Genomic DNA, 26,434 nt, shown 5'->3' with positions numbered 1-26,434 from the left:
TCTCACTTCAGGCTTTCCAAAAAAATAGGCTAGAAAGTTGGTGTTTTATTATTTGTAATTGAGCTTGGAGACAGAGACTAATGAGGTAGCAGCCAGACTTCCTTAAGAAGCTACTTGCTTTGAATTTCAAGCTGCATAATTTTCTAGGCTTAAGTTTTCTTTGAAGGAGTAATCAAGCCCAAAAGCAGGGCGGGGGAGGTCATAGATGAAGGATTTGAGGTGGCTTTGAGTCCAGAAGCTGCTGCTGTGAGCCAGTGTGAAACAATTCCCCCTGACCCGGGGAGCCTGCCACCAGTTGCCATGTCGATACTGCTCTTTGAACAAACTGAGAAGGCTCACCGCTCTCCAACCGCCATTTCCTACTGGACTGGCTACTTGATGCTAGTTTCCTCTGTCACTTTAAAGCACAGAGGGCAGACCTATGGCTCAGGCTCAGGGTGAGGGACAACCCGGGCAGCGATGGGGAAGACGAGGCAATCAAACACCTCGAGAGCAGAGTAACAGAGAACTCACCAGAAAAGGCTGAACAATTTCCATTGTGTCTGGCTTCGAAGTGGTGGTGGGAACAAAAATCAATTACATACAGACTTAAGGCTCCTGAAATGTAATTGTTTTAATATATTTAAAAGCACACAGAAGTCTCCCTAATTTATAAAAAATAAATACATGACAAATTTCATGATCCTGGGGCTCTTATGAGGTCAAATTCTTTAATGGATGTGATGTGTCAATGTAAAACACACATGATCAGTTATACACAGAGAAGCATATTCCAGTTGTAAAAGCAAATGCCTTCAAGGGTCAGAATGAACAGAGATCAGTCTTCTATGGGAGAAAGCATGGCCAAAGCTGGGCAATGAGGTTGGGCCCAGGCACAGTAGTCTCTGACCAGCCAGACTACAGTCTAAGGAGCCACGGCAGGAAGACATAACCCTTCAGCTCTTGTGGCACTCTGCAGGTCGGCCAGGCTTCTGAATCAGCACAGAATGGCTGATTCCCTCAAAGGCCCCACTGGGCTCCCGCCTCAGCTGCGACTCTAAAGCACAGGCGGGGTAAGGGGTGGTTTTGTCTTCACCTGTGGCTGTCTTAAGTGTGAGAGCGGAAGATTGAGATGGTGTGCTCATCAAGCATTTTCATTAAAACACTGAATGGAAATCATGGCCCTGTCCCCGAGCGCTGGGAGAGGAGAGAACACTGGAAGCTGCCTCCGGCTTTACTAGACACGGAGTGCGCATGCACTTCTGAGGTGGGCGACAGGTAAAGGTTTTCTCCAGCTGGCATGCGCTCACGGGTGAATTAGTTTGGCCTGAAATACCTGACAATGCTGCATAAATTGGGAATTTGGGAATCAGGTTTTTACCCCTATGACACACAACATAAAAACACCGAAAATCCAGTCTCATTAGTAGATAGCTAAATTTTGATTAAAACCTGAAATGTCTTTTTGTAATTGTCAACAGGCTGGAATGTATCTGATACAGTTTAATCAGCTGTTTCTTTGGCTGTCTTTCAATCAGATCTAGAAACTGTTTTGACACCCTCGACCTATTTTCCGAATCACTTAATGCCTGTAATTCTTAAATAGGCTAGTTCTCCTTCTTCAGAAAAATGATCCACAACCACCTTCCTAATAGTGAGAGTGTACTTCTGAATAGAAGAGGCCTTCAGCTGAAATGGCATCTCCAAGGCCCACAGTTCGAATAGGGTCCTTACATACCAATACAGGTGTGAAGTGGAAGGCCACGCCCTCCCTGTGCCATTCTACCACTGGCTGGTCAGGGTTTAATATGATCCTGGAGCCTGCCCCCGAATGGGAGGTCAGGAACTCGTGTGGAGCCCTCAGAGACACTCGGCTGGTGTCTATGGTTTCTGTTGCGCAGGCCTGTGTCCCAGCCACGCGAGCTCCTGCAGCCACGGCTGCCAGCTGGTTAGCCCAGTGCCCATCCACAGTTGCCAAGATGTGGTAGACCAGTGTGTGGAAATGGATCCTGGTGAGGTCTGAGGCTCTGCTTTCACTCTTCCCATGTTCCTTCAAGATCCAAAAGAGGATGTCACTGACTATGCCCACATCAGGAACACCGTTCCAGGAAGAGAGAGAAGAGTGAGGTCCAGATGCCGACTGGCTGAGAAATAACAGCTCCTGTTCATTCAGCCCAAGGGAAGTAACTGCGGGAAAGACCTGCTAACAAAAACAAAACGGAGGTCTCTTTCTGGCTGACACCAGAAAGGTTATCTTAGGACACAGCCAATAACTAAAGTCAGGGAAGGCAGGCAGGATGGGTGGCCTCTTTCTTCCTTACAAGACTCCCTGCCCCTCAAGTCGGTGGTGGGGAAGTGACAGATCAGCAGTCACTGTTTGGGCTATTACACCTCCAACTACCTCTACCCTCATTATCACTTGGAATAAACTGGAAAGTTGTAGTTTAAGACTGCCTTAGACCTTGTCTTTTGTTACATGCCATTCCAAGACAAAGGGCAGAGATGAGCATATTTTGTATTTCTTTCCACGGTGCTTAGCTTTGCATACACACCAGATCTTCTTACCAATGACGGGACACGACTCTCAGTTCCTGAATGTCAGCAAGTATTAGACTGGTAAGATAGAGAAGGCCCTAGCTACAGAGTCAGCTTCTTGACATTCAATTGAAAGCAGCTGAGCTGGGCTTTCAGTTTTCTCCTTTGAGTTCAACTTCAGACTTTTCACTCCCACTTCCGCATTCCAGAGGAAACAGCCCCATGAACCCATCAGTTACACTGTCATATTTCTAACCTAGGAAGAGATCCTGTCCCAGAACAGTCCTGGCTCCTTACTTGGATCTCCAAGGACCAAGGTCTGAGTGACATGACAGCCACACTTCAGTGAGCTGGCCCCTGAGCCTAAACAACTGGTCCCACTGGACAAAGGTGCATTTCTGCCAGGCCCCATGAGGGTCAGAGCCAAAGAGGGCTCCGTGTGCCTCCCATGTGGTTACCTGATGCACAATGCTGCTCATCAGCTCCCTATTGGTCATACTGGCCAGCTCTAGGTGAACTGGAATGCCAACAGGGATGTCAGAAATGGAGGTCACAACCTGCAAAAAGAGGACAGCATTGCCATTAGATATAGAAGTCAGACAAGAGGAAGAAAAGAGCAGGTCCTGAGAGGCAGTGTGTCCTGTCACTGTCTTCTCTGCATCCTCATGAAAACTCCAAGCCATGTAGGTTGCCATGGCCTCCGTGGATGAGGGATGCTTTTCCCAGCGGGGAAACCTAGGCTCTGCAGAGAGGTGCTGGGTTATAGAATCAGAGAGCACAAAGAACCGCTCCTGTGTGTTCATGTAGCCACCCTATTCCTGGGGACCTAAACTGAGCAGTTGGCTTCAACTGTTGTTTGGATCTGCAGGAACCACAGGACAGCTGATGGGAAGTGAGATGATATAGATAACATGAAGGACACAAACTACAAACACTGCAGCTTGCAGCCACGTTCAGTTTAGCACAGGATACAGAGGCTCAGGCAGGAAGATGTTCTGACCTGTCCTACTCAAGCTGCTGCCTGTGCCTGAAAGAACACTCTGAGGTACCTCACTGGAGCCGGAGGCAGGCTTCAGAGCCGGCTGCCATGATATGTCCCGGGGAGGCCAAGGCAGCACAAACTGCAGAGGCCAAGAGAGGCAGAAATCTGAAGAAACACACTAGCTGAGATCTGTGAAATTCTTTAACAGTGCTATTACCTCCAAGAGTCTCTTCCTCTGGAGCTCCTTGCTTTGTCCCTCCATCATGTGCAATCCAGAGAGAACCACCAGGTCTGGCTGAAACTTCTCCAGGCTAGACACAAACACCTCCAGCATATTCATGGCCCCGTTGGAGAGGTCGTGGGAGAAGATGAATCGGTTGGCATGGGGAGCTTTTAACTGGCCCCACTCCTCCCCTAGAAAAGCCCAGTCGACACAATGGGAAGAAAAGGAAGAGGCTTTAAGTTTCCTAGCTGTGGGGGGCCTGCAGGGGCCTCACTGGAGCCTCTGCTCTAGGCAGGCTGGCTTCTGGCTGGGTGGACCCTGGCTTACAATGGCCCTGGCTTACAAAGGTAAGCATGGCACTGTATCCAGGAGGACGGTGGTCAGTAATGAAACAAGCCGAAAACCCAAACCCAACCCAACAAAAACATAGAAACACAGTATAGGTGCTACATGCCTTTGTCAAGGGGCTGGCAACTAGCTCCCTGTGAGCCCAGGGAAAGCTCTACTGTCCACCGAGCTTTTCAAACACAGGATGCCTGTGTCCTTTCCTGTTACAGAGCAGAAGCGTGACTTTTAAACAGCAGCATACAGTGCGTACCATTGTGTCTCCACATACAGGACATACTGCCTTTCTGCATTTCCAACTCATGGCAGTGCCCTGAGCAACTTTCATGTAGTTGGGCCAAAGGAGGCTGAAATTCCAAGAGTCAGGCTGACTGTATCCGCTCTTCCCTGCTGCCCACTGGTGGTTTCTGGGCACTTTGTCCAGAAAGTAAGAGTATCTGGCTGCTCTAATGTCCTCTGAGCGAGTTGCTTTGGAATAATGACTGCTCAAGACCAAGTTCAAGTGCTACTTCCTTCCTAAATGGTTGCTGACTGCTCCACCCTGAGGTACACTTTCACTGCTTTAAGCATTCACAGAGATTTTCTTTTCCATGGTTTGCTGATTAATCATTTTGCTTTGAGTTATCTCTTCTACTATTTTGAATTAGTAGTCAAATCTATATCATTACTTGACTTTTCACACATTTGTGCCACATCTCTCCAAACAGACTGCCAGCTCTTTTAAGGCAACACTGTGTGTCTCTGGTTCCCATATGTGTCACAGTCCTCAGCACAGAGTGCCCACTCAGCACCTACTAATCTGATCCAAGCAGAGGGAGGCCAGAGCCATCCTCGGTCGGGTCTCCTGGAGGGAGGAGGAGTTTGGAGCCTGCTCATCTATAGGGGTGGATCCCTCTGCTGGCCACATATCAGAATCTCTCAGGGAACCTAGCTTTAAATGTGCAGGTGGCAAGGCCCCACCCCTGGAGATCCTGATGTGCAGTGAGATGGACAGCTACTGACTGAGACCCCACAGCTAACAAGTACTTGAGTGGAGTGTGCTGTCATGCAAGTCCTAAAGCAGAAAAGGTGACAGAAGCCCTTGAGTTCACTCAGAGAAGCTTCATGATCAGAGGCTTTACTACGCAGAGCTCACATTCTTCTCCAAAAAGACTTGGCAGAATATCTTGAAACTCGGTCACCTAAGGGCCAACTAGGCTCTGTGACCGCTTAGGGCAATTCCTAAATGAGTCGACCCCCTGGCCCCTGAGCACCAGGGCAGGAGGTGGGGGAGAGAGCTGGTCACCACCAGCATGGAGACCTGGGAGCAAGGACTTATGATCCAGGTTTACATGGTTTCCCTTCAGACCCATTTATGAGGTCTATACGCCAAAACCTAGTTTTTCATTGGTTTCTATCACTAAATATTCATTCAGAAAGTTTGCCCCCAAGACAGACAACCCACAGCAGAGGGTTTCCTCATCCTACAACGGTGATCTGCCAACTGCAGTCAGCAATGTCCTTCCTCCTTTCTACAACAGGCCTCTCCAGACAGAAGCCCTGCCTCTCTGAGGGGAGTATGCATATGTATGCTTGCATGTGTAGGGCTTATTCTAGAGCAGTGGTCCCAAACCTTTTTGGCATCAGGGACCTGTGCTCCTATGAGAATCTAATGCCTGATGATCTGAGGCGGGGCTGAGGCGGTGATGCTAACGCTGGGGAGCGGCTGCAAATACAGATGAAGCTTTACTCACTCATCTGCTGCTCACCTCCTGCTGTGAGGCCCAGTTCCTAATAGGCCATGGACCGGTACCGGTCCACAGCCAAGGGGTTTGGAACCCCTGCTCTAGAATAGGTGTCAAGGCAGGGAGAACTCATCCTTCCTTTGGTTTGAGTTCAGTTTTACTGAATCTTTTCCTCTGAAAAACATTGCATATGTGGGTCATTCATATAAAAAACTATGAAAGCAGAAAAAAGACATTAGCTATTTACTAAGTCCCAAAGCAATGGTTATATTTGTTAAAACTATATTCCTTTCTTAACTCCTGGCCCATGTCCAAAGAAAATACCTAGTGGTGGTCCACAGAACTGAGAATAGTATTCCAACTCTGCTTCATCTAAAGATCCAATGCAAGGATGGCCTCCCCTGTGAAGCCCCTCTAACTCTGCCGCTTCCTTCCCTGGGCCACTGCCGCACCCTTTATAGGATATGGCACGACTCTGCAATCATTGTTCAAGAGTCCATCTTTTGCAATGGACTGTGAGCAGGACGCAGAGCCCGTGTCTTCTACTATCATCATACTCCTAATGCCTCACTCTGCACCTGGCATATAGCCATGTAAATAAAAAGTAAAAGCATAGGCAAATAAGAGAGCAGACTGATGACTTAAATGCCCATGACAGCAAAAAATATGGATATGAATGCCAGTATTTCCTCAACTAACGAGACTCTGTACAAGGAGAAAAATACATGAGTACTCTCCATAGGGAAAGACCTGGAACTGGCCCTTAAGGAGTGAGGCTGCTAGAAGAAGCACTGCTTATCTTAACCTAGGAAAAAAGAGCCACACAGCATTCAAAATAAATCAATTCTTCCAGGGAAAAAGTGAGAGAGGCAAAAATAAACAGGCTTCTGCAATGTGAAGACACGGAAGGATGTGGACAGCTGCTGACACAGGACTGATGGGATGGCCTGAGAAGCAAAATGACCGAAACTCAGACAGGGTGAGCCCCTATTAAGAGTCAATGCCTCTCTTTTCTCACGAAGCTTTAAATTTATTTCTTTAAGTGATCCATTCTCTCAATTTATCATCCTGCCCTTCAGCCGCTAAGTCAGCAAAACCTACGTAGTGACTTACTGGATCCCTAGCCCAAAGCCTGAAAATAAGCTTCTCTAGAGAAGTCTGGTAAGAGAGGAAGAAGAAAAATAGTTGACAAATCCACTCTGGGAATTTATTCATCTAGGTTAGAGAGAAGCAAGGGGTGGATGCATTTGTCAAGAGAGGTGACCTGAGGGCTGCTACCACCAGACTAGGTTCTCCCTATAGAGTTTAATAAAAGGCCACTACTTTGAACTAAGAAAACACAGCCAAGAAAAGGAAAACTGAAGTGTGAAGCTTCTAAACCCAAGGATAGATGCAATCTCTTTTCAAGATAAGCTGTGCCATCCTCAACTACACACCAGGCACATCTGTCAAATATAAGAGCAGTCTCAGTGAGGAAACCAGTCTTTCCACTCTGTTGTCACCAGGGACAACAGATAATAAAAATGATAGCAACCAGGAACTAGCAAGGCCCCAAGTCCATGACGTGAGCACCAACAGAAACAGAAGCGAGACCCATCTGGGGCGGGAGCAGTATCAGCAGCACATCAAAGGCACATCTTTAGCTATTCTAGACCCTTCCAGTCAAGTCTTGTTCATGCCTTTCATTTAAGCAGCCCACAGTGCTTAAACACACTAACCTTTTAATCTTTAGGCAGTGAGAACGATCACTCTGATTTCTCATTTGGGGAAACTAAAACTGAGAGAAACTCAAACCAGTATATCATTAAATACCTACTCCAACATTCTGTTCCTAATTTTCAGACCCTGCTCTTCCTAACTTCCAGACTGATGTAGCAGGCACCAAAAAGAGAATCAGAAACAAGAAACAATTCTTTTTTGAACTTAGAGAAAGGCATAATTTTCAAGAAACACTATATTTCATATCTTACATTAATTACTCTACTAGGTGAGGTTCTCTTAATTGTCTGACTTGGAAGCAGTTCACTGAAGCATATTACGTATTGCTGTAAGGTACCAATTAGTCTGTTTAGATGCTTGAGTCTTTTACTTGAATTAGCACATTGAATCAGAAATCCAAGAGTATCACTTCTGAGCAGAGGAAAGATACCACAGCAAATACACAGAATAAACAGGATCAAATTATGGTCAGGTATTTAGGATTCTCTCAGGAATCAGATCTGCAGTCTGTGTAACACATAAAATCTACTGGGATGGGGTGGTTTGGAGTGATAAACATTGAAACATTATATAATGGGAAATAATATAAGTGTTGTTAAATACAAAATACTTTCACTTACACATCCAAGGGAAAACAAAATGCTTCACAGAAAGTTTTCCAGAGGCCTAAAATCAATCCTAAACAGCTTGGAACAGTTGGCCAGAAAGGCTCAGGGCAGAATCCAGCCCAGAGTTGAGCAGATGTTATCTGCTTTTGTCTTTCCTTAGAGTAAAGAAAAACTTTATACGTGTAAAACATTTTCATTTATTCAGGATGCCTACTTTCCTACAGCCTGATTTCTTTTGGGTTTAGATCCATTCCATTTGTATACCTGGGAATTTTCTTCGGTGTTGTAACACTCTGGACAGTATCAGCACAACAGAACCAGAGGTCAAGAAACCTTTGTTAAGGCAAGAACACATTTTGAAAAGATAAATTTAAAAAGATAAATTTCTAATTTAAAAAGATAAATTTCTAGCACAGTCACACCTCAGTCTAACAATGCGCGGTCCCTGATGAGTCTTACACCATTACTTACTCATCTCTCTTACCTGCCTGATACTCTAAAATGAGGTGGAACTCGTCCACTTCCTGCAGCGACTCTGGTGGAACAAATACATTGTCATCAAGAAGTTCATGCAGTTTTGGACCAACTGGACCACAAAGAAGAACCTGGAGACGAGAAATATGAAGTCTATCAGATCTGTCCCCTTTTCCATGCAATATGGGTAATAACGGAAAAGGTACACCCAGGCCACTTCTTTTAATTTTAAAAAATACTAGAATCCCAATCTAATTTTGGAAGTTTCTGGTTTGGAATAATATAGTAGAGGGGCTATTACCAGGGTTTAGGTCCTGCAATCATGTGGCCACAATGTATCCAGAATTGAAAGGCTGACAAAAGACCCATGTATGTCACACATGTAAGGCATCTATGCAGCTGCTGTATCTCATAACCTTGTTAGGGACTGAATGTTTGTGTCCCCTCAAAATTCACATGTTGAAGTCTAACTGCCAATGTGATGATAGTTAGAGACAGAGCTTTTAGGAGGTAATTAAGGTTAAATGAAGTCATACAAGCGAGGTCCTAATCCCGTAGAAGAAAAGGAAGATCTCCACCAGATAACACAGAAGAATGGCCATATGTGAGGACATGGCAAAAAAGGCAGTTATCTGGTTTGGAAGGAAGAGAGCCCTCGCCAGAAACTGAACCTTGCTGGAACCTTGATCTTGGACTTTCCAGCCTCCAAACTGTGAGAAAATAAATTTTTGTTGTTTAAGCCATCCAGTCTGTGGCATTTTGTTATTATGGCAGCCCAAGCCGACTAAGACACACCCTATCCTCTTTTCTTTTCTTTACTCACTCATATCCTGTGTAGGTAAACAGATACCGGATGTTGTTTCCTCATAGTTGCCAGATGAAAACAACTGTTTAAAATTTACACAGTATAGCAAAGAACCTCAGGATCACAATACACTACACAACCAGGTGACCTGATTTGTGGAATCTGGCTCTCTACTATACTTAGCTGTTATGGGAACTAGATAGCCTTCCAAATGTGAGAGTTAGAGAGCACCTCAAATCAGAAAGTTTGGGGGAAGGTACTTTGCAAGTTTTCCAAAACCTTTTCTTCACCTCCAATCTGAGCCTCTTCCTGGCTATTCCTTCTAGAAGCCATTTCGTACTGCTGGTTTCTACAGTGCCAGCTCTGGAACACACTAAGGACCAGGCTAGTGATTTTGGACCCCAAATGACTGAATGATGAGGGCTTGAACCAGAATTTAAAGGAACACAACACCATTTAAGATTTAACATGCCCCACCCAGAAGCTTCAAAGGCATTTTTACTGCTCATTAACTGCCTTTTTGTACAGAGGTACTTTTATGTATTTGAGAAATCCCAGCTTCTAGGTTAAAATATAACTCTCTTCCCTTTCTGCCTTGACACATACCTATTATTTGCTAATTCTGAAAAGTCTTGCCTTGACCACTTTATTTTATTTTTTCTCTAATTCTTGGCTAGAATTACAGCTTCCAAGATGAGATAATAAGGCCTAGTTTACCTTTCCATCTGAAATAACAACAACAAAAAAACAGATAAAATATATAAAACAATGGTTTTCAAAACATTTGGACAATGGGCAACAAAGGACAGTGTTCCTAAGAAACAGAAAAAATCGAAACCCTACAAATACCTCAGCAAATTATCTTAAAAGTTTTCAGATATACAATTTTGAAAAAATTCATCACCAGCAGATCTGCATGACAAGAAATATGAAAGGAAATCCTCCAGGTGGAAGGAAAATGATACTAGATGAAAATATAGCTCTAAACAAAGGAATGAAAAGCACCAGAAATGATAAGCTCTGGGTAAGTAAAAAGATCTCTTTTTTATTATTTAAATCCCCTTAAAAGATAATTAGCTGCTTAAAGAAAAATATTAACAACATAGTGTGAGATTTATAAGATATGTAAAAGTAAACTATATGGCAATAATAGTATAAAGACCAGAGGGGAGAAATGGAAGCACACTGTTGTAAAGTTCTTACATTCTACGTGATGGTATACTAACAGCACTTGAAAGCAGACTGTGATAAGCTAAAAATGTACATTATAAACCCTTAGGCAATCACTAAAATAACAAAACAAAGAATTATAGCTAATAAACCAGAGAAGATAACATGAAATCATAGAAAATAATCCAAAAAAGTTCATAAAGAGGGAAAAGGGAAGATAAAGAGGTGAGACAAATAAAAAAAAATTGCAAGATGTCAGATTTCAACCTAACTTGATATAGCAACAATTACATTAAATGTAAATGGTCTAAACACTCCAATTAAAAGACAGAGGTTGTCAAAAGTATATTAAAAAGCAAGCCCCAATTATATGCTGCCTATAAGAAATCTGTTTTAAATATAGACAAAAATAGGTTAAAAGCAGAAGGCTAGAAAAAGATATCATACTAACACTAAAAGAAAGCTGGAATGTCTATTTTAATAAAGATAAATTTTAGAGCAAAGAATATTATAAAATGATTTTCTTTATCCCTGATAATGATAAAGGAGTCAATTCATGAAGGAGACATAAAATACTAAACAGTAATGCACCTAATAACAGAGGTTAAACATACATGGAACAAAAAGTTGTAGAACTGCAAAGGAAATAAATCCACAATTATAGCTGAAAATGTCATTACTCCTCTCAATAATGGATAAGTCAAGTAGATAGAAAATCAGTAAGACTATAGAAGACTTGAACAACACTATTAACCAGCGTAGCCTAATTGACATCTACCCAACAGCAGAATATACATGCTTTTCAAATGCGCATGGAACTTTACCAAGATAAACTATATTCTGAGACCTTAAAAAGTCTCAATAAATTTAACAGGAGTCAGGGAAACATATTCTTTGACCACAATAGATTTGAAATAGAAATCAATAACAGAAAGATATCAGGGAAAACACCCAAACATTTAGAAACTAAATAGCACACTTCTATTCTTAAGTAGTCCATGAATGGGCTATTAAAATTAAACAGCTCATCTCAAGAAATCAAAAGGAAATTAGAAAGTATTTAAATTAAATGAAAATAAAAACACAATGTATCAAAACCTGCAGGATGCAGCTAAAACAGTTCTTAAGGAGAAATTTATAGCACTAAACATTCTTTATTAGAAAACATGGAAGGTCCCAAATCAATGACCTTCTACCTTCAGAAACTAGAAAAAGAAGAGCAAGTTAAATTCAAAGTAAACAGAAATCAATAAAATAGAAAAGAGAAAAACAAAAGAGAAAAATCAATGAAACCAAAAGCTCATTTATTGATAAGATCAATAAAACTGATAAACCTCTAGCCAAATTGATCAAGAAAAGACATAATTTACCAATATCAGAAATAAGTGATAACTTCACTACAGATTCTAAAGCTCTTAAAGGGATAAGAAAATATTATGATCAATTTTATGCCAGTAAATTCAACAACTTTGATGAAATGGACATTAAACAACTGAAGTGCACTCAAGAAATAGAAAATCTGAATCTCTGTATCTATTAAAGAAATCAAAGTTTCGTTAAAAACCTCCCATCAAAAACTCTAAGCCTAAAGAGCTTCACTAGTGAATTCTACAAACATTAAAAGAAAGTATAATACCAATTCTATACAAACTCTTTTTTTTTTTTTTAACTGAAATACTACCCATCTCATTTCTAAGGTCAGTATTACCCTGACACTCAAATCAGACATACAAGAAAATACTGACCAATATCCCTCTTGGAAATTGACATTAAAATCTAAAACAAAATTTTAGTAAATTGAACCCAATAATATATAAAAAGGATAATACATCAGAACCAAGTGGGGTTTATCTCAGGGATGCAAGGTTGGTTTATTATTTGAAAATCAATGTAATTACTTAATTACCATATATCGAACTAAAAAACAAAACTCATACAATCATCTCAACAGATGCAGAAATAGCATTTGACAAAACCCAACATTTACTCTTAATTCTTGGCAAAGTTCCATAAAAACGTTTTCTAAATATTTTTCTGCCCTCCTGTAATCTGGCTTCTATTCCACTATTGTGCTAAATATGCCTTTGCTATATTCACCAGGATCTATTTCTGAGACACAATATAGCACAGTTGTTGAAAGTATGGACTCTGGAACCAGACTACTCGGGTTCAAACCCCAGTTCTACCTCTTACTAGGTATGTGAACTTGAACAGTTTTAACTTCTCCATGCCTCGTTTTTCCTATCTACAAAATGGGGATAACAACAGGACTTCCTTTATAGGGTATTATGAGTATTAAATGAATTAATATAGATATGTAGAGTACTTGAAAGAGTACTTGGCATATAATAAAGCCTATGTAAATGTTAGTTATTATTATTATTATTACCTTTGGAAAATACCTAGTTCTTAATCACTGGTAGTTCTCAGATGATCGCTCAGTCCACGATGAGAAGCACTTTGGCAAGTTAAACTGAATCTGAGAGCAGTACAGGGTAGTGAGGTCATGGCAGAGCCTGGCATTTGAATCCTGGCTCCAACGTTTACTGGCTAGGTGACCTTAGGCACATTAGTTAACCTGTTTTCTCATCTTTAAAAAGGTGATAATACCTTACTTCAACAGACTGTTGTGAGGACTGAGTAACAGATACCCTTTTTCTTTCCTCAATCCCCTACCAAGGCCATCATCGGTGTATAATCCCCAACCTCCGGCACTGACTCCAGAGCCCAAATGCTCTTAACCATTACACGAACAGTACTTAAGGACATGGACTCCAGGGTCCTAAGTCAGAATAGTTTCATTTCTTATTAGCTGTTATACTGCTTTTTGCCTCAAACTTCATGTGGAAGGACAGTAACAGTACCAACAACAGTATCGATTCACCTTAGAGGCTGTCACAAGGATTAAATGAAGTAATATACAGAAAGGTACATGGTAAGCACTCAGGAAGAAGCATCAGCTGCCACTACCCTCCTACTATTACTGTTTTACCTCCTAAATGAGGCCCAGGTTCTGGCACATAGCAGGTGGTCCGTAAGTGGAATCAAGAAACAGATATTCATCCTTGCTCCTAAAATGACTGAAAAAGGCACAGGTTTTAATCTGGGAATTTGACCTACCTTTAAATCTGAATTGGCTGCAAATTTCTGTCCAATTAAAGCTGCATTTCCTCCTACATAGTGCTGTAAGATAGTTTAAGGTTATTAGACAGTATTTTAGCACAGCTATGTTACCCAAGTGTAAAATTTTTAATTTATCGAATTAATTTATACTGTTTTTTTCCAAAAAAATTTGAGGTGACTTTAGAAAGATACACAGATGAGGTTAATAAAACATTAAACCCACAGGTTAACAAACAGTGAGTTATAAGGAAAAGTGAAGAAAACAAACATGCTAAAAAAGGAAATCAATATAATTGCCTTAACCATAGGTCAAATTCAGCCTTGAGCTTCCAGGAAGGCAGAACAGATAAAGGAAACATGACAAGTGTGCAGAGATCTTATCCCCTACACTATAATCTTTCTAAAATGAGTATATAATTGTGTCACTCTTCTCCTGAAAATCACTCAATAAATACTATCATGAACTAAAATCCAACTCTTAAGTGAGGCACACAGGCCTTTATCTGCCCTTGCTCTCCTTTCGACCTTCATCTCCTGCCCATCCCTTCCACATCATGCTTGCAGTTCTCCAAGTCTGCCTTCCTCTCTGTGCCTTTAGCACACAATTTTGGTTTCATTAGGATGCTTGTCCTTCTCATACAGTGGTAAATCCCTGATCACTTCTCAAGAATCTGCTGTACTGTCCCCTCCTCCACATTGCCTTCTGTTCCCCTTTTCCCACTGCCATCCCAGCCTCCAGATAGGATTATAGATCCCTTGCTACTCCTATACTCTGAACAAACCCCTACTAAAAACCCTGTCCACTTGGGTTATTATCATGTGAGCACATGTCTAGCTCCGTCAGGGCAGAGACTGTCTTTTTTTTTACACTAAAGTACTTAGCAAATATTTGTTGCTAAATTTTGAGGAAAGAAGAAACACGTTGATGTGTTAGGAAACACAAAGGCTTTCCTAGGAGTAAATCTGAAAGGTAATGGGCCCTCATCTAGGACAATATTATCTCTTAAACACCACATCTCTCAGCTGACAACCTAGAGGAGGAGGACAGGTAATTCAAGGCTAGTATTCCAAGTAGCTGACTAAAAATGGGTTCGTGTGCTTTAGAAACCCGACAAGTAGAAGACGAGGTTGATGTTCTATTATAAAAGCTTCTCGAGAAGCCTCATCGATAGTCTTGGGTAGGTGGAATGCTACAACCTCAGCTTCCTAGTCCTCAGCCTCACAGAAGCACAGACTAAATAAATAATTCAATTCTAGATGCTAGACATCACTTTCACCCCAAGGTTTGTGTCAACCAATCATTGGGTTCAGGTGGGACAGTAACAGCTTTCTACATAGGCTGATATTTGGCCTTTTAACATGTTAGCTTTAATTTCTTATTTAACTATGATGGCTGGAATTTACTAAATATTTGAGGGGAACTATTAAGATTCTATGAAATGGTTTTAATGTTTTCTTATAATAGTTATTAACTTCTGTTTATCAGTCAATCTGCCTTATACTTTAAGGGAGTTTGAAAAAGCACCAAATAAAGTATCACTCTAATGGAAGATAAATAATACACATTTCAGGTTTTACAATGTTAAGAAATAATTTGGATGATCTAAAAGCTAAAGTTTCTGCAGAATTTTTTTTTTTTTTTTTTTTTTGCATTATGAAACAAAATGCAGGATCAAGGCAGGGCTTTGTTTACAATCACCAGGTGGGCTTGGGGTCCCCTAGTTCTCTGATAGGTTCTACCCTGCAGACCAGTGGTTCTCAAAACAAGGTGCTCGGCATCAATATAACCAGGAAACTTGCAGGAAGTGGTAAATACTTGGGTCCCACCCTACATACAATGAATCAGAAACTCTGGGAGTGTGGCCCAGGAATCTGTGTTTCAGTACCCCCTCCAAATGATTCTGATGCAAGTGCTCAAGTCTGAGAACCACCAATGGAGACCTGCAATTCCAACCTGGGTGACTGCTTCCCTCCTCTCTCCCGCCCTGGAAACATTTTTAACTGTCCAGATTTGGGGAAAAGGGAGAGTGCTACTGTTATCTAGTGGGTAGAGGCCAGAGATACTGCTAAACATCTTACAGCGTGCAGGAAAGCCCCCACAACAAAGAATCACCTAGCACAGAACATCAATAGTGCTGAGGCTGAGAAACCTTGCTCTGGACCAGCAGCACGGAGGTGAGGCCCCAGCTCCTGCTTTCCCAGGCAACGGCGGGACCTAGTTCCCAGTGTATCTGGCCTTTTTCTTCTCAGGAAGGACTAGGCCATGTTAAGATTACTGCAAGTTATCAGCCACAGCAATACACAAACAAGTTAGTAGGTATCTTTCCTACTTTAAACTTGAGTAACATGAAAAGACAGCATTTTAATGGATGAACCAGAACCAAAATTTTAGTACATGTGCTTCACAAATCTTGGCTGAATTGATCTGACTAGAAACGGCAGTTAATGGAAGGGCAGATACATAGCTTTACAAAAAGAGAAAACATTGCAGAATTGGATTCCCAACAGTCATTCTCTTGGGGCGAACTGGAGGAAAAAGTTGCTTGGTTGCTTCTAGGAACCATACAAAAACGGTATCTTTTCCCACCCTGTCTTAATTTACTACTGGTGAACCAAACAGACCTGGGCTCCTGGAAATGCTGACGCGATCTGGGCAATGTCATGGAAAGTGTCCTCATCACTGAAGAAGCGCTCAGCAGCTGCTCCCTTCCCCATGAAGTGAATGAAAGCTTCTTTCAGATCGTTCCTGGAATGCAGAATGGAGTGATCTTCCCCATTCCCAGGGTTCAGGCCCAGTGCCTGCAGGAGCTTCACCCCTGAGAGCACGACATCCACACATGCATTGACTCTGGAAAGAGGAAAGAGACCGTGTGAAAGAAATAAGCAGAAGCACTGGGGCAGCTACTTTGCATTTAACAACAGGGAAATGCTTCAGAGAATTGTATTCAAAAAGAAAAACAGATGAAGTGGATCTGAAACCTGTACTGGAAAGTAAATAACATACGGCAGAAGGAGGATTACTTTACCTGAATGTGTGTGTTAGGATCAGAATATAGGACTCTTTTTTCAATAGTTTGGCAAACTTTTACCCTAGTTAGAAGAGAGGTGTTCAGCATTTCAGAACAAAGCTATTATGATAACACAAACAGAGTATTTCTGAGAAAATGCTAGTGGAGCCAAACTGTCTGGATTCACACTGGCTGTGTGACTTGGGCAAGTCCCTTAAATTTCCATGTCTCAGTTTTCTCATCTATAAAATGGCATAATATGAATATTTAACTCATAAAACTGTTGTGAAGATTAAATAAGTTAATATATTTAGGAATATATGTTTGGTACAGAGTAAGCAAAATATAAGTTTTAGTCAAAGGTCGAACATCAGATACCTTCCCCTGAAAGACACATTAGGATGGTGGTTAAGATACACTAAATACCTAAATGTCTAAATACTGTCAATTGAAACTCTTAAGAGTTGAGTGGTACCTTAACGACTTAGGCACATCTCTGGCACACTTGTAACAACTTGGCAGGTGTTCACTGGACCAATCCATGAACTTTAAAGGGCTAGTAAGAAGTCAACGCTGCATCACCTGGTTGCCCTGTGGAAATTATAAAGTACTAAGGTTGTCTGGCATGGCCTCTCTTACATGGCCTCATGTAAGCATGGAAAAGTTCTGGCTTATACTGTCAGTGTTTCTTTGATAAAAGTCATCCCTTAAAAGAGAAGGGCCAAATAATTTGGATAGCTGGAGAGGTCTTACTGTCCCGCGGTCATTTTATTTCTGTGTCTACCTATTGGGGGTGTCATTCTTGGCAGTGGGGCTGGATGGCCACATAGGCAGTCCCCAGCCGCTAAGAAGAGCAAGGCTCACAGCAGGCCAACCAAAACAGCTCCTGGTGATAAAGGTGGCTGGGCTTCCTTCCAGCTGAATTATTATTAAAAGGTTCCTGTGTAGGCTAGATATTATTTACAATACTCAAGGAAGGTGTACAAGGGCAAGTAAGAGACACATCTCTCCTCATGACACAAACTGATTGCATCCTCATCATTAAGGATTCTTATATTAATTCTTCCCCTGTGGATCCCATGTTTTTGAAAAGATTTTTCCCTACAAAAATTTAAACAAGACTAAATACTCAAATTTTCTTATTCTTTTAAAATCAAAGATGCATATAATTACTCTGGTCAACTGGAAAGGCTGTAAGCATTAGTATGCCTTTCAGAGGCAAAACACATTGACATGCATGTGGCAGGTGCTTAACAATTATGTTTAAAACACATTCCCTTCGCAGCCTTACATGATAATAAACCGAACACCTTGTAAACTTCTCTCAATTCCACTTCAGACAGAACGTCCTGTATTTCTATGGAATGCAACATTAAATGTCTGAAGGGTAGAATTTTAATAGGAATACAGGTATCCCTGACTCTCAGATTCTAGCAGATTCCCGAGTTTCAGACAGTGGGTTTGGACAGTGAGGGTTACTATTTCCACCAACAGCTCTATCTAGAAAATGTATCCAAATGGATTTGGGTCCAGAGTCTGAATGGCAAAAATTCGGATACTGTGGGACACCGGTATTTAGAAATAATTACTTTAATAAACACATCCCTTCCATATGTAATTCTCCAGAAACCTTAAACAGTTTGATTCCTCAAAGATGATAATGGAGGAAGTTGAGTTTACAGAAGTTACAAAAAAATTGGAGAACAACGGTCACCATCTTTCATAACACAAGACAAAATCCAACGGAATTAATTTTGAGTTAAAAACATGTGATTACCATAGGAACATTTTCCCTCTCCCATAAATATTAGACAGAAAAGCAAACTTACAGACAAAAACTTTTTATTTGGTAGCTTTTTATAATAAAAAGATCATTAAACATCTACTATGTGCCAGATAGCAAACTTAGTTCTTTTACATGTGCCTTCTAGTTATAGTTTATAAAATTTTAACCAGAGCAAGAATCTTTCTCTGCACTTACCTCAGTTTAACAGCATACTAAAATGTTAACGAACACATTACCTAAGGTGCTTATTATCAGGGGAAATAAAGTCAGGGAGGGGGCAAAAAAAACCTAGAAGACAAAATTATGCTCATGTGGCACTTAGGCAGAATTTCACACTAATTTTCTCTAAACTCACATTGTAATATTTTATTGTATCATTCACACTGATGAAGCAACTGGAAAACAAAGCAAGGCAACAGATGCTGAATGCTCCGACAAGAGGCTGAAAAGGTGAGCAGAGAAACTGCCGGATGGAGTAGGGTTTGGGGTGGGGGTGGGGTACACAGTTCCCCCTTCTAGATTGTAAGTTCCGTAAAGGCAGGGACGGTGGTTTTTATCACCTCCCTTCTGTTTCATCATCTGTAAAATGTTTCCTAAGGTTCTTTTTAGCTGTAACACTATACCTGAGATGTTACAAGAGCTAATCACTACAAAATACAGAACTGCAGATAAGAGAAACCCAAAAGGGTAGGGGCAGTGCTCCCTGGGCTGAACCCCAACAGTACTCTGGAGAAACAAGGCAGGCATTTACAGATAGATCACACCAATATGCAAAATGTCAGAACACAGAGAAGTAGTCATCACTGCTTTCAGCTGAGAAAAGTGAAGCTGGGGGTTAACGAACATTCCAAAGGTCACAACTGGAGTAGCCAAATTCAAACTCAGGTTGATCGGATACTGAAGCCCACACACAAGCAAAGATGTAGACGAAGGGATTAACCTCGTGTTTGGACACCATAAGAATGTTGATTTAGTGAGAATGGAGTGTTTGAAGAGGGGAGAAGAGCAAGATAGGTTTCAAAGGTCGGGGTTAAGCCAGGTATGGGGGAACAAATACTAGGACGAGGGGTCCATCATTCACCCAGTGAGTCTTAGGCATCAGAGTCCAATTTTGAAGCAGCGGGTGGGTGGGACATGTTCTAGAAAGATGTGGTAGTGGGCCCGCCACTGACCATCTTCTTGAAATCTCTCTTATCCTTTATTTCTCTGGTCCCTCTCCACCAGCCCCTTACATGCCCGTACTTCCCAAATTCCACCCTTGCCATTTACCTTCCCTCTTGTTCTCTTCCTGGGTGATACTATCCAGTTTCTGGCTTCGATTTAAGTGCTGGTGTCTCCAAAATCTGCAACCCTGCTCCTCAATATGCTCCTGAACTCCAGACTTTGGTAGTCAGCACCTGTGGCTCAGCTTCATCCGAAATTCCACAGCACGCACATTTCCCCTCCTCTGAAATCAAACTCCTTCCTTTTTCTTAATCTCTCCTAATGGCAACAAAGTGGCAAGAACAGGAGCCAGGAACGGGTTTAAATTGTGCCCCTGGCCCTTGCTCTGTGATCTCTGACACATCAATATTCCTATGCCTCAGTTTACTCATCTGTGAAAACTGGATGACAATGTCTGTATCTGCCTACAGATTGTTATAAGATCCCAAATACTAAAAATCTGTCATTTTTGACAGCCTTTTTTTTTTTCTCTAGCACATCCGACCTATTAAATCTCACATGTTTAGCACCATTGCCACACAAGAAAAGGCTCTTTTCTCCCTTTACCCAGACCCTACAATGGTCTCTTAACTAGTGTTAGTGTCTCAATACTTTCCTCCTTATGAATGACATTAAATTGTGTGTTGTGAGCGAGTGTGAGTAAATATATCTGTTTCTCCTGAGAAGTCAAACTGCAACACGCACACATACCCCAAATGAGATTCTGACACAACTACTGCACCTTCTCCCACCTATCCCTGGCACATCCCCCCGAACCCCACCCCCATCTTTAGGCTAAAAATCCTTTTAGGTAATGAGAAAGGTTACCAATGGATGTCTGTTACCCACAAAAATGATGTATAACAGTTTAGAAACTGCATCACTGATCAGCTTATAAACCTATCACGTACTCTGATATTAAAGGCCCTTCTTGATATCATTTCTCGACATCTCTCTACCACAAGGTCCTTGCCCTAAATGCAGGGCCAACTTGCTGTTCTCAAACTATGTACTTTTTCACATTTGGTTCTCTCTGCCTAGGTAAATTTATTCCCCCACCTTCACGTGGAGAAATTTCATTTCTTCTCCAAGGCCTATCCCATGCAAGTCACTATAACAGAATATGTTTTCTAAGATGGCCACAACAGGATGTCCCATCACACATGTTTTTTTACAATGTGACACTGATACTCCTCTTATCAATATGTGTTGTTGGTTCCCCTTAAAACCAGTTGGACCTGTGACTGTGGTAGAAGTGACACTATGTGCTTCTAAGGTTAGGTCATAAAAGGCATTAAGGCTTCTGCCTGGTCCTCTTGGGGCATTCTTCTCCTAACCTAGCCACCCGACTGTGAGAAAGCTTAAAAGCTATGTAGAACAGGGTCCCCTGCCCCTGGGCTGCACAGCAGGAGGTAAGCGGTGGGCCAGCAAGCAAAGCTTCATCTGTATTTGCAGCCGCTCGCTAGCGCTAGCATCAGCACCTCAGCTCCACTCAGATTATCAGGAGTACTGGTCCCTGGTGCCAAAAAGGTTGGGGACCACTGACGTAGAACACCTTCCAGTGTTCAAGGCAAAAATCCCAGCTGAGGTTGCAGCTGACAACCACAATCAACCTTTAAGGTGATTCCAGTCTCAGACATCATCTGACCAAAACTGCACAAGGCCCCAAGTGAGAACTGCTTGGCTGAGCACAATCAAATCTCAGATTCATGAGATAATAAAATAAAATGACTATTTTAAGCTACTAAGTTTTAGGATGATTTGTGATGTAGCAACAGTAAATAAAACATCACTTTCTCAGATGCAGCTTTTTCTGAAACCTCTTCCCAGGGAGAATTAGTAATCAGTTGAGACACAAGGCTACCTTATTTTTACTACTAGTTAAGCAAAGCACTTTTCTTAATTGTTATGGACAACACTGTGTTGCTCCTCCCCAGCCCCGCCAATTCATGTGTTGAAGCCCTAACCACAAATGTGACTGTATCTGGAGACAGAGACTATTTAAGGAGGTAATTAAGGTTAAACAGAGGCCATAATCTAATAGGACTAGTGTCTACATAAGAGGAAGAGATAGCAGGAATGACCATATGAGTCAGGAAGACAGGACTCACCAGAAACCAACCTCGGCCTATCAGTCTCTAGAACTGTGAGAAAATAAATTTCTGTTTAAGCCACTCAGTCTGGGGTATTCTGTTTGGTAGCCTGAGCCGACTAACACAATAATGAATATGTGTTTCCAACAAATGAGGCAGGGATCTTGCTTCACCTATCTTTGTATCCTCAGAATCTAGTTTGGACTTGACACATACCATGTAGCCGATGAACATTTGCATGAATGTGCGTAAGGCCAGAGAGGCCGATTAAGCTGATAATGAAGTGAGTGAAAGGGCCTAAACTTGAAAAAAGATGTAAAAGGAGATACATCTGAAGAAACAATAAATGTGCTGATATAAAAAATGCTAGCTAATATTTGAGTGCTTTTTAAACCAGACACCACGCTAAATTACATAGATGATTTCATTTAATCTTCGGGATAACTTTGCTTTACTTTACCCTTCCAGTAAACTGAGACAGGGACTAAAGTTAGTGTAAAGGAAATAATTACATTTCCCAAGAAGAATACGAAGGAGGCACTGTGATTTGGGAGAACCCTCTATACGCAATGTCCCTAAAGTCGAGAAGAAAAGCCTTCCAAGGAGGTCATGCATAACGCGTGGAAGGCTGCAGAGCTGATAATGAAGACTAAAAAATGGTACCTGACTTTGAAAATCAACAAGTCATCAGTGAGCTGTGAGAGACGAGTTTCAGTGGAGTGGCGTTCAAGAAGAGGAAACAAGGCGGAAAGTCGGTAACTAAAAGGAGCGACCCAATCCACTCCTTCAAATTCAGAAGCAAGAGGTAGAAGAGTGTCGTCAAAGTGGGTAAAACTAAGCACTTAGACTGCAAAAGAGCAGTCGCCAAAGGGGCAGAAGCTGAACAGGGAATGAGAGTTTCGAACATGACGGTGTCAGGTTGAGCGGGATTTTCAAGAGGCTATTAGGCTGGAACTCTGGAGATGAGAGAAGGGCGCAGGGGCAAACCGAGAAGAAAAGCAGTCTGAGTCCCTGCAGCAGTGACCGACTAGGCTCGTTCCAGACGTCCGAGGCTTCTCGCCAAGGAGACAGCGTGGACATCAGCGCCGAGGGGCCTGCTGGGGACCTCTGGATCCCCTGTTTCCGCGCAGGTTCTAACTTTCCACCTCCCAAGACGCTCGACCTCCACCAAAGCAGTCCTCTGAGGCCCGGAGCGCCCGCACTGCCAAAGAGGCCCAGAGATGCAGGCCCCGCAGGCACTCACCCCACGGCCACGCGGCGCCAGCGCCGGGCTGGCCGCACAATGAGTGCGTCCCAGGCGGCCGCCAACCGGCCCTCAGGAGAGCCGGATCCCGGGGGCGCGGGCCCCAGCTGCAGCGAGTTCCACAGCGAGCGCAGCGCCGAGCTGGGCAGCTGCGGCTCCAGCAAGAAGAGGCAGCCCACCGCCAGCGCCAGGAAGCCGGCGTAGGCAGAGCCGCGCCACAGAGCCATGGGGACCGGGACGCGGCAACGTCGCCGCCCACCTTCCCGGCCCGCGCCTCTTCCGGGCTCAGCGCGCAGCGACGTCTACATGCGCGCCACGTCACGCCCGCGCGCCACGGGCCCCCAAAGCTACTGGGCGACAGACGCAGGAGGGGCGGGGAGCCTGGGGAGCCCGGGGAGCCCTCTTCTTCCGTCCAAATGAGGGCGCTTGGAGGCGCGGTTCGGCGGGCCTGTGGTAGTTTGGACAAAGACTATAGTGCGGGTCCCGGCGTTGCACCCCTTCCCGGAACTCCAATCGTACCCTAAGATAGAGGGGGCGAGGATACCTTTGTTTTCCCAGTAAGACGAAACAGACGGATTATGAAGAAGAGAGCAAACCTTACGTTAATCTTTGGGCAAGTCAGTTAATCTTCGTCCCCATTTGGAGCTGTGCCTGCAGTTTCTCGGAGGGGCATGAAGCATACTCCCTCCCTTTTAATCCATCCCCCTCCCGCCCCCCGTGTGCATCCTCCATCGTTTTCTAAGCTCATCCTGTTTCAGGCCCGGGGCTCCGCAATCCCCGGAGGAATCGGCTCAGACAGCAGCCTTGCTGCAGCGGAACCCTGGGGTACACGGAGCAGGGGGATTCTGCTCTTTGGAGGTTGGCCAGGACCATCAACCGCTCGTGGCCTGCGCCAAAACTGAGGAGAGCCCGCAGTGATCGTCCTTGCCCGATGACCAGATTCAAACCTTAAAATAATCCATTTGGGGGCGCTGTTCCCTTTAACAATCTCAAAAAAAAAAAAAGAAAAGAAAAAGCACAGATTCGCACAATCTTGTGTACAACATAGGGAGGGCCGGACCTGGTTTCTCCTCTTCTCCCTTGGTGATATGGCTTAAACCCGACAGGCACTGTCGTCCTCCTTGCGACCCTTGTCTGTGAGCCTGGGTTGAGAACCAGTGAAGCTAGGCTTACTGCCAGCCCAATCTCCGCAACCACCATGCCAGGTCTGGTCTTGTTCCCTGGCCTGTTTCCATTTTTCCAATTCTGCTGGCTCTTGACCTTGGCTCTGTGTCCAATTTTCCACTCTGTCCCTGACCTTTGGACTTGGCAGTGAAACTTTATTTCCCTAGCTTTGATCTTGGGCATTAGGCTTCATTCCCCCAGCCTCTCTTTACCAGCACTTACCTAACCTCGCCATCTAACCTCCCCTCGCTCACCTCACCCAGCCCACCTGACCATAGCCTCCTTTCCAAAGGAGATGTTCCCACAGGAAGAGATTTGGGCTATTACGGAGAAGAAGAAAACCAAGGAGCCAATGAGATTTCCGTGGCATCATGAAGCTGTCTTCCCTAGAGTTGCCTGTACCTTCTCTCTTCTCAGAAAGACATGTCGGGCAATTCCCAGAGAAACTGCTCCCTCTCATGGCCCCAACTGGGCAGGTTTCTCTTCTATCCCAGAAGTGACTGAAATAGCACCTAACTCAACAGCAGTGAATCCACTGGCCAGAGACCATTTCTCTTTACTGAGAATTTGAACCAAGAGTCAAGAGTCTGTAGTGTAAACCAAAATTAATTTTAGACTGTAATAAAGAATAAAAAGCATTTATTAGAGCAAAAGGAGCTGCAGCCTGGGAGATACAGATTAAGGTAGCAAGCTAAATTGTGTTCCACCAGACAAAGGGAAGGCTGCTTTTTATAGCAAAAGTTCCTGCCCAGGTTCCCAATTAAATTTATTTGATGTAAATGAGGTACCCAAATTCATACACTTCTGAATGGTCAGGATCACTGGTCCCTACGGGTTGGCATTATGCCTCTTGATTGGTTGTTATGAAGCAGTTCTGACTGGACAGGAGAAGTTTTAGTTTGGTGGAAAGAGAAAACCAGGGGCTTCCTTATAACAGTCGACTCAGATGCTGTAAAGAGCAGGGCACAGGTTAAAAAAAAAAAAAAAAAAGGCAGGCACAGGGCATAGTGAAGGAAGCTGAGTTCAGTCTGAGGTTCTTCTATATAGAGTATATGAGAAACCCCTGTCAGCAAATGGCCGTGAGGCTCTTATTGTTTATAGAATTTGGGCCCTTGATTGATCATGGGGTGTCTATTTCAGTAGATAAATTTTTTCTTAGGGTTCGCATCAAAATGAATCTTCTTGGGAGGTCCATATTAGCTATTTTTGGTTGTGGATCTGCAAGTTCATAAAGGGCTAAAGGTCAGATAGGGCCAAATAAATATATTTCCAAGGTGAAGTTTTGGGGAAAGCAGAGGAAGCCGAATTGTGGGAAGGCCATAGAGCAGATAGGTCTAGAGGAGCAGGGAAATGCTCTACACCAAACTGATGTGGAGAGAAAGCACCTGGGGCCTTTCCTTTTGGCTCCCAGGAGAGCTGCTAAGCTGCCAGCACCTCGCACATATTTCTTCTGCTTCTTTCTAGGCTTGCCAGAACTACCTCCCCCTCTCCATTTCATTGAGATATAATTGACAAATAACATTGTATAAGTTTAAGGTGTACAACATAATAGTTTGCTATATGTATATCTTGCACAATGATTACCACAAAAATTTTGGTTAATATCCATCATCTCACAGAGATACAATTTTTTCTTCCTGTGAGAACGTTCGAGGTCTACTCTCTTAGCTACTTTCTAATATACAATACTAGAACTTTTTATTTAGCCGTAGAGACAAAACAACAGTAGCTTGAACAAAATAGAACTTTATTTTTCATGTAAAAATCCAAATAGGGTGCTGGCACTTTGTGGCTGCAGCAGCAAGTGGGCCCCCTCTGGTTGTTATGGAGGTGCTCTGGGGCTCTTGTTTGTCGGACACTCAGCGTGGGTTTATGAGTGGTGGCAAGGCCAGATGAGGTGCCCGGAGCCGACCTTAGTTTCGACGGAGAACTAAAGAGGCAGGAGCTGCAGAAAGTGAAGAACACCAGCGACAGCAGCCAGTCATGGTGGAGCCTGATGTGGCTTCTGGTCACATGCACACAGTAGCCTTAATTCCTTATCACTCCTCACTAGTTTTGCAATTCTACAAAACAGCCAGAGCGAGCAGCCATGGCTCCACTGCCTATGCTGAACAAAGACTAAAGAGCTGGGTGGGTCTCAAGACACACCCTCCCCCACCCAAATTGCTTCCAGACCTGGCCTATTGGTTCTCTCTTCAAGGACTCTAAAATGAGAGGAAAAAAAAAAAAAAAAAAAAAAAAAAAAAAAAA

At 43.1% G+C, this 26,434-nt stretch overlaps 1 protein-coding gene across 6 annotated transcripts; it reads right to left on the bottom strand.

Moving 5' to 3' along the window:
• Positions 1-674: 674 nt before the first annotated feature.
• ADPGK (ADP dependent glucokinase) lies at positions 675-23,317 on the bottom strand. 6 transcript variants are annotated; one of them, XM_039856597.1, is made up of 8 exons: positions 23,021-23,315; positions 16,310-16,535; positions 13,685-13,747; positions 8,600-8,720; positions 8,380-8,448; positions 3,714-3,910; positions 2,973-3,071; positions 675-2,179 (listed from the first exon to the last, which is right to left on the bottom strand). In XM_039856597.1, the coding sequence occupies exons 1-8, from the start codon at positions 23,245-23,247 to the stop codon at positions 1,628-1,630; spliced, it is 1,554 nt and encodes a 517-aa protein (XP_039712531.1). In that variant the 5' UTR covers positions 23,248-23,315; the 3' UTR covers positions 675-1,627. The 6 variants fall into 6 exon arrangements, with proteins under 6 accessions (XP_039712531.1, XP_039712529.1, XP_039712533.1 ...); XM_039856595.1 differs by having other exon boundaries at positions 675-2,182; positions 23,021-23,247; XM_039856599.1 differs by lacking the exon at positions 8,380-8,448 and having other exon boundaries at positions 1,546-2,182; positions 23,021-23,304.
• Positions 23,318-26,434: the final 3,117 nt, after the last annotated feature.

The sequence above is a fragment of the Pteropus medius genome, unplaced genomic scaffold (genome assembly GCF_902729225.1).
Source record: "Pteropus medius unplaced genomic scaffold, Ma_sr-lr_union100, whole genome shotgun sequence".
Taxonomy (NCBI): domain Eukaryota; kingdom Metazoa; phylum Chordata; class Mammalia; order Chiroptera; family Pteropodidae; genus Pteropus; species Pteropus medius.
Note: the sequence above shows the minus strand (reverse complement) of the source record. Positions and strands in the feature narration are given on the sequence as shown.

Excerpts from the sequence above, each read along its gene's own strand:
- ADPGK (XM_039856595.1), bottom strand. The coding sequence starts at position 23,247 with ATGGCTCTGTGGCGCGGCTCTGCCTACGCCGGCTTCCTGGCGCTGGCG. Across the intron at positions 3,072-3,713 it reads AGAGGAAGAGACTCTTGGAG|GTTGTGACCTCCATTTCTGA; the intron begins GTAATAGCACTG and ends CTCTTTTTGCAG. Across the intron at positions 2,183-2,972 it reads TGAGCAGCATTGTGCATCAG|CAGGTCTTTCCCGCAGTTAC; the intron begins GTAACCACATGG and ends TGTTTTTGTTAG.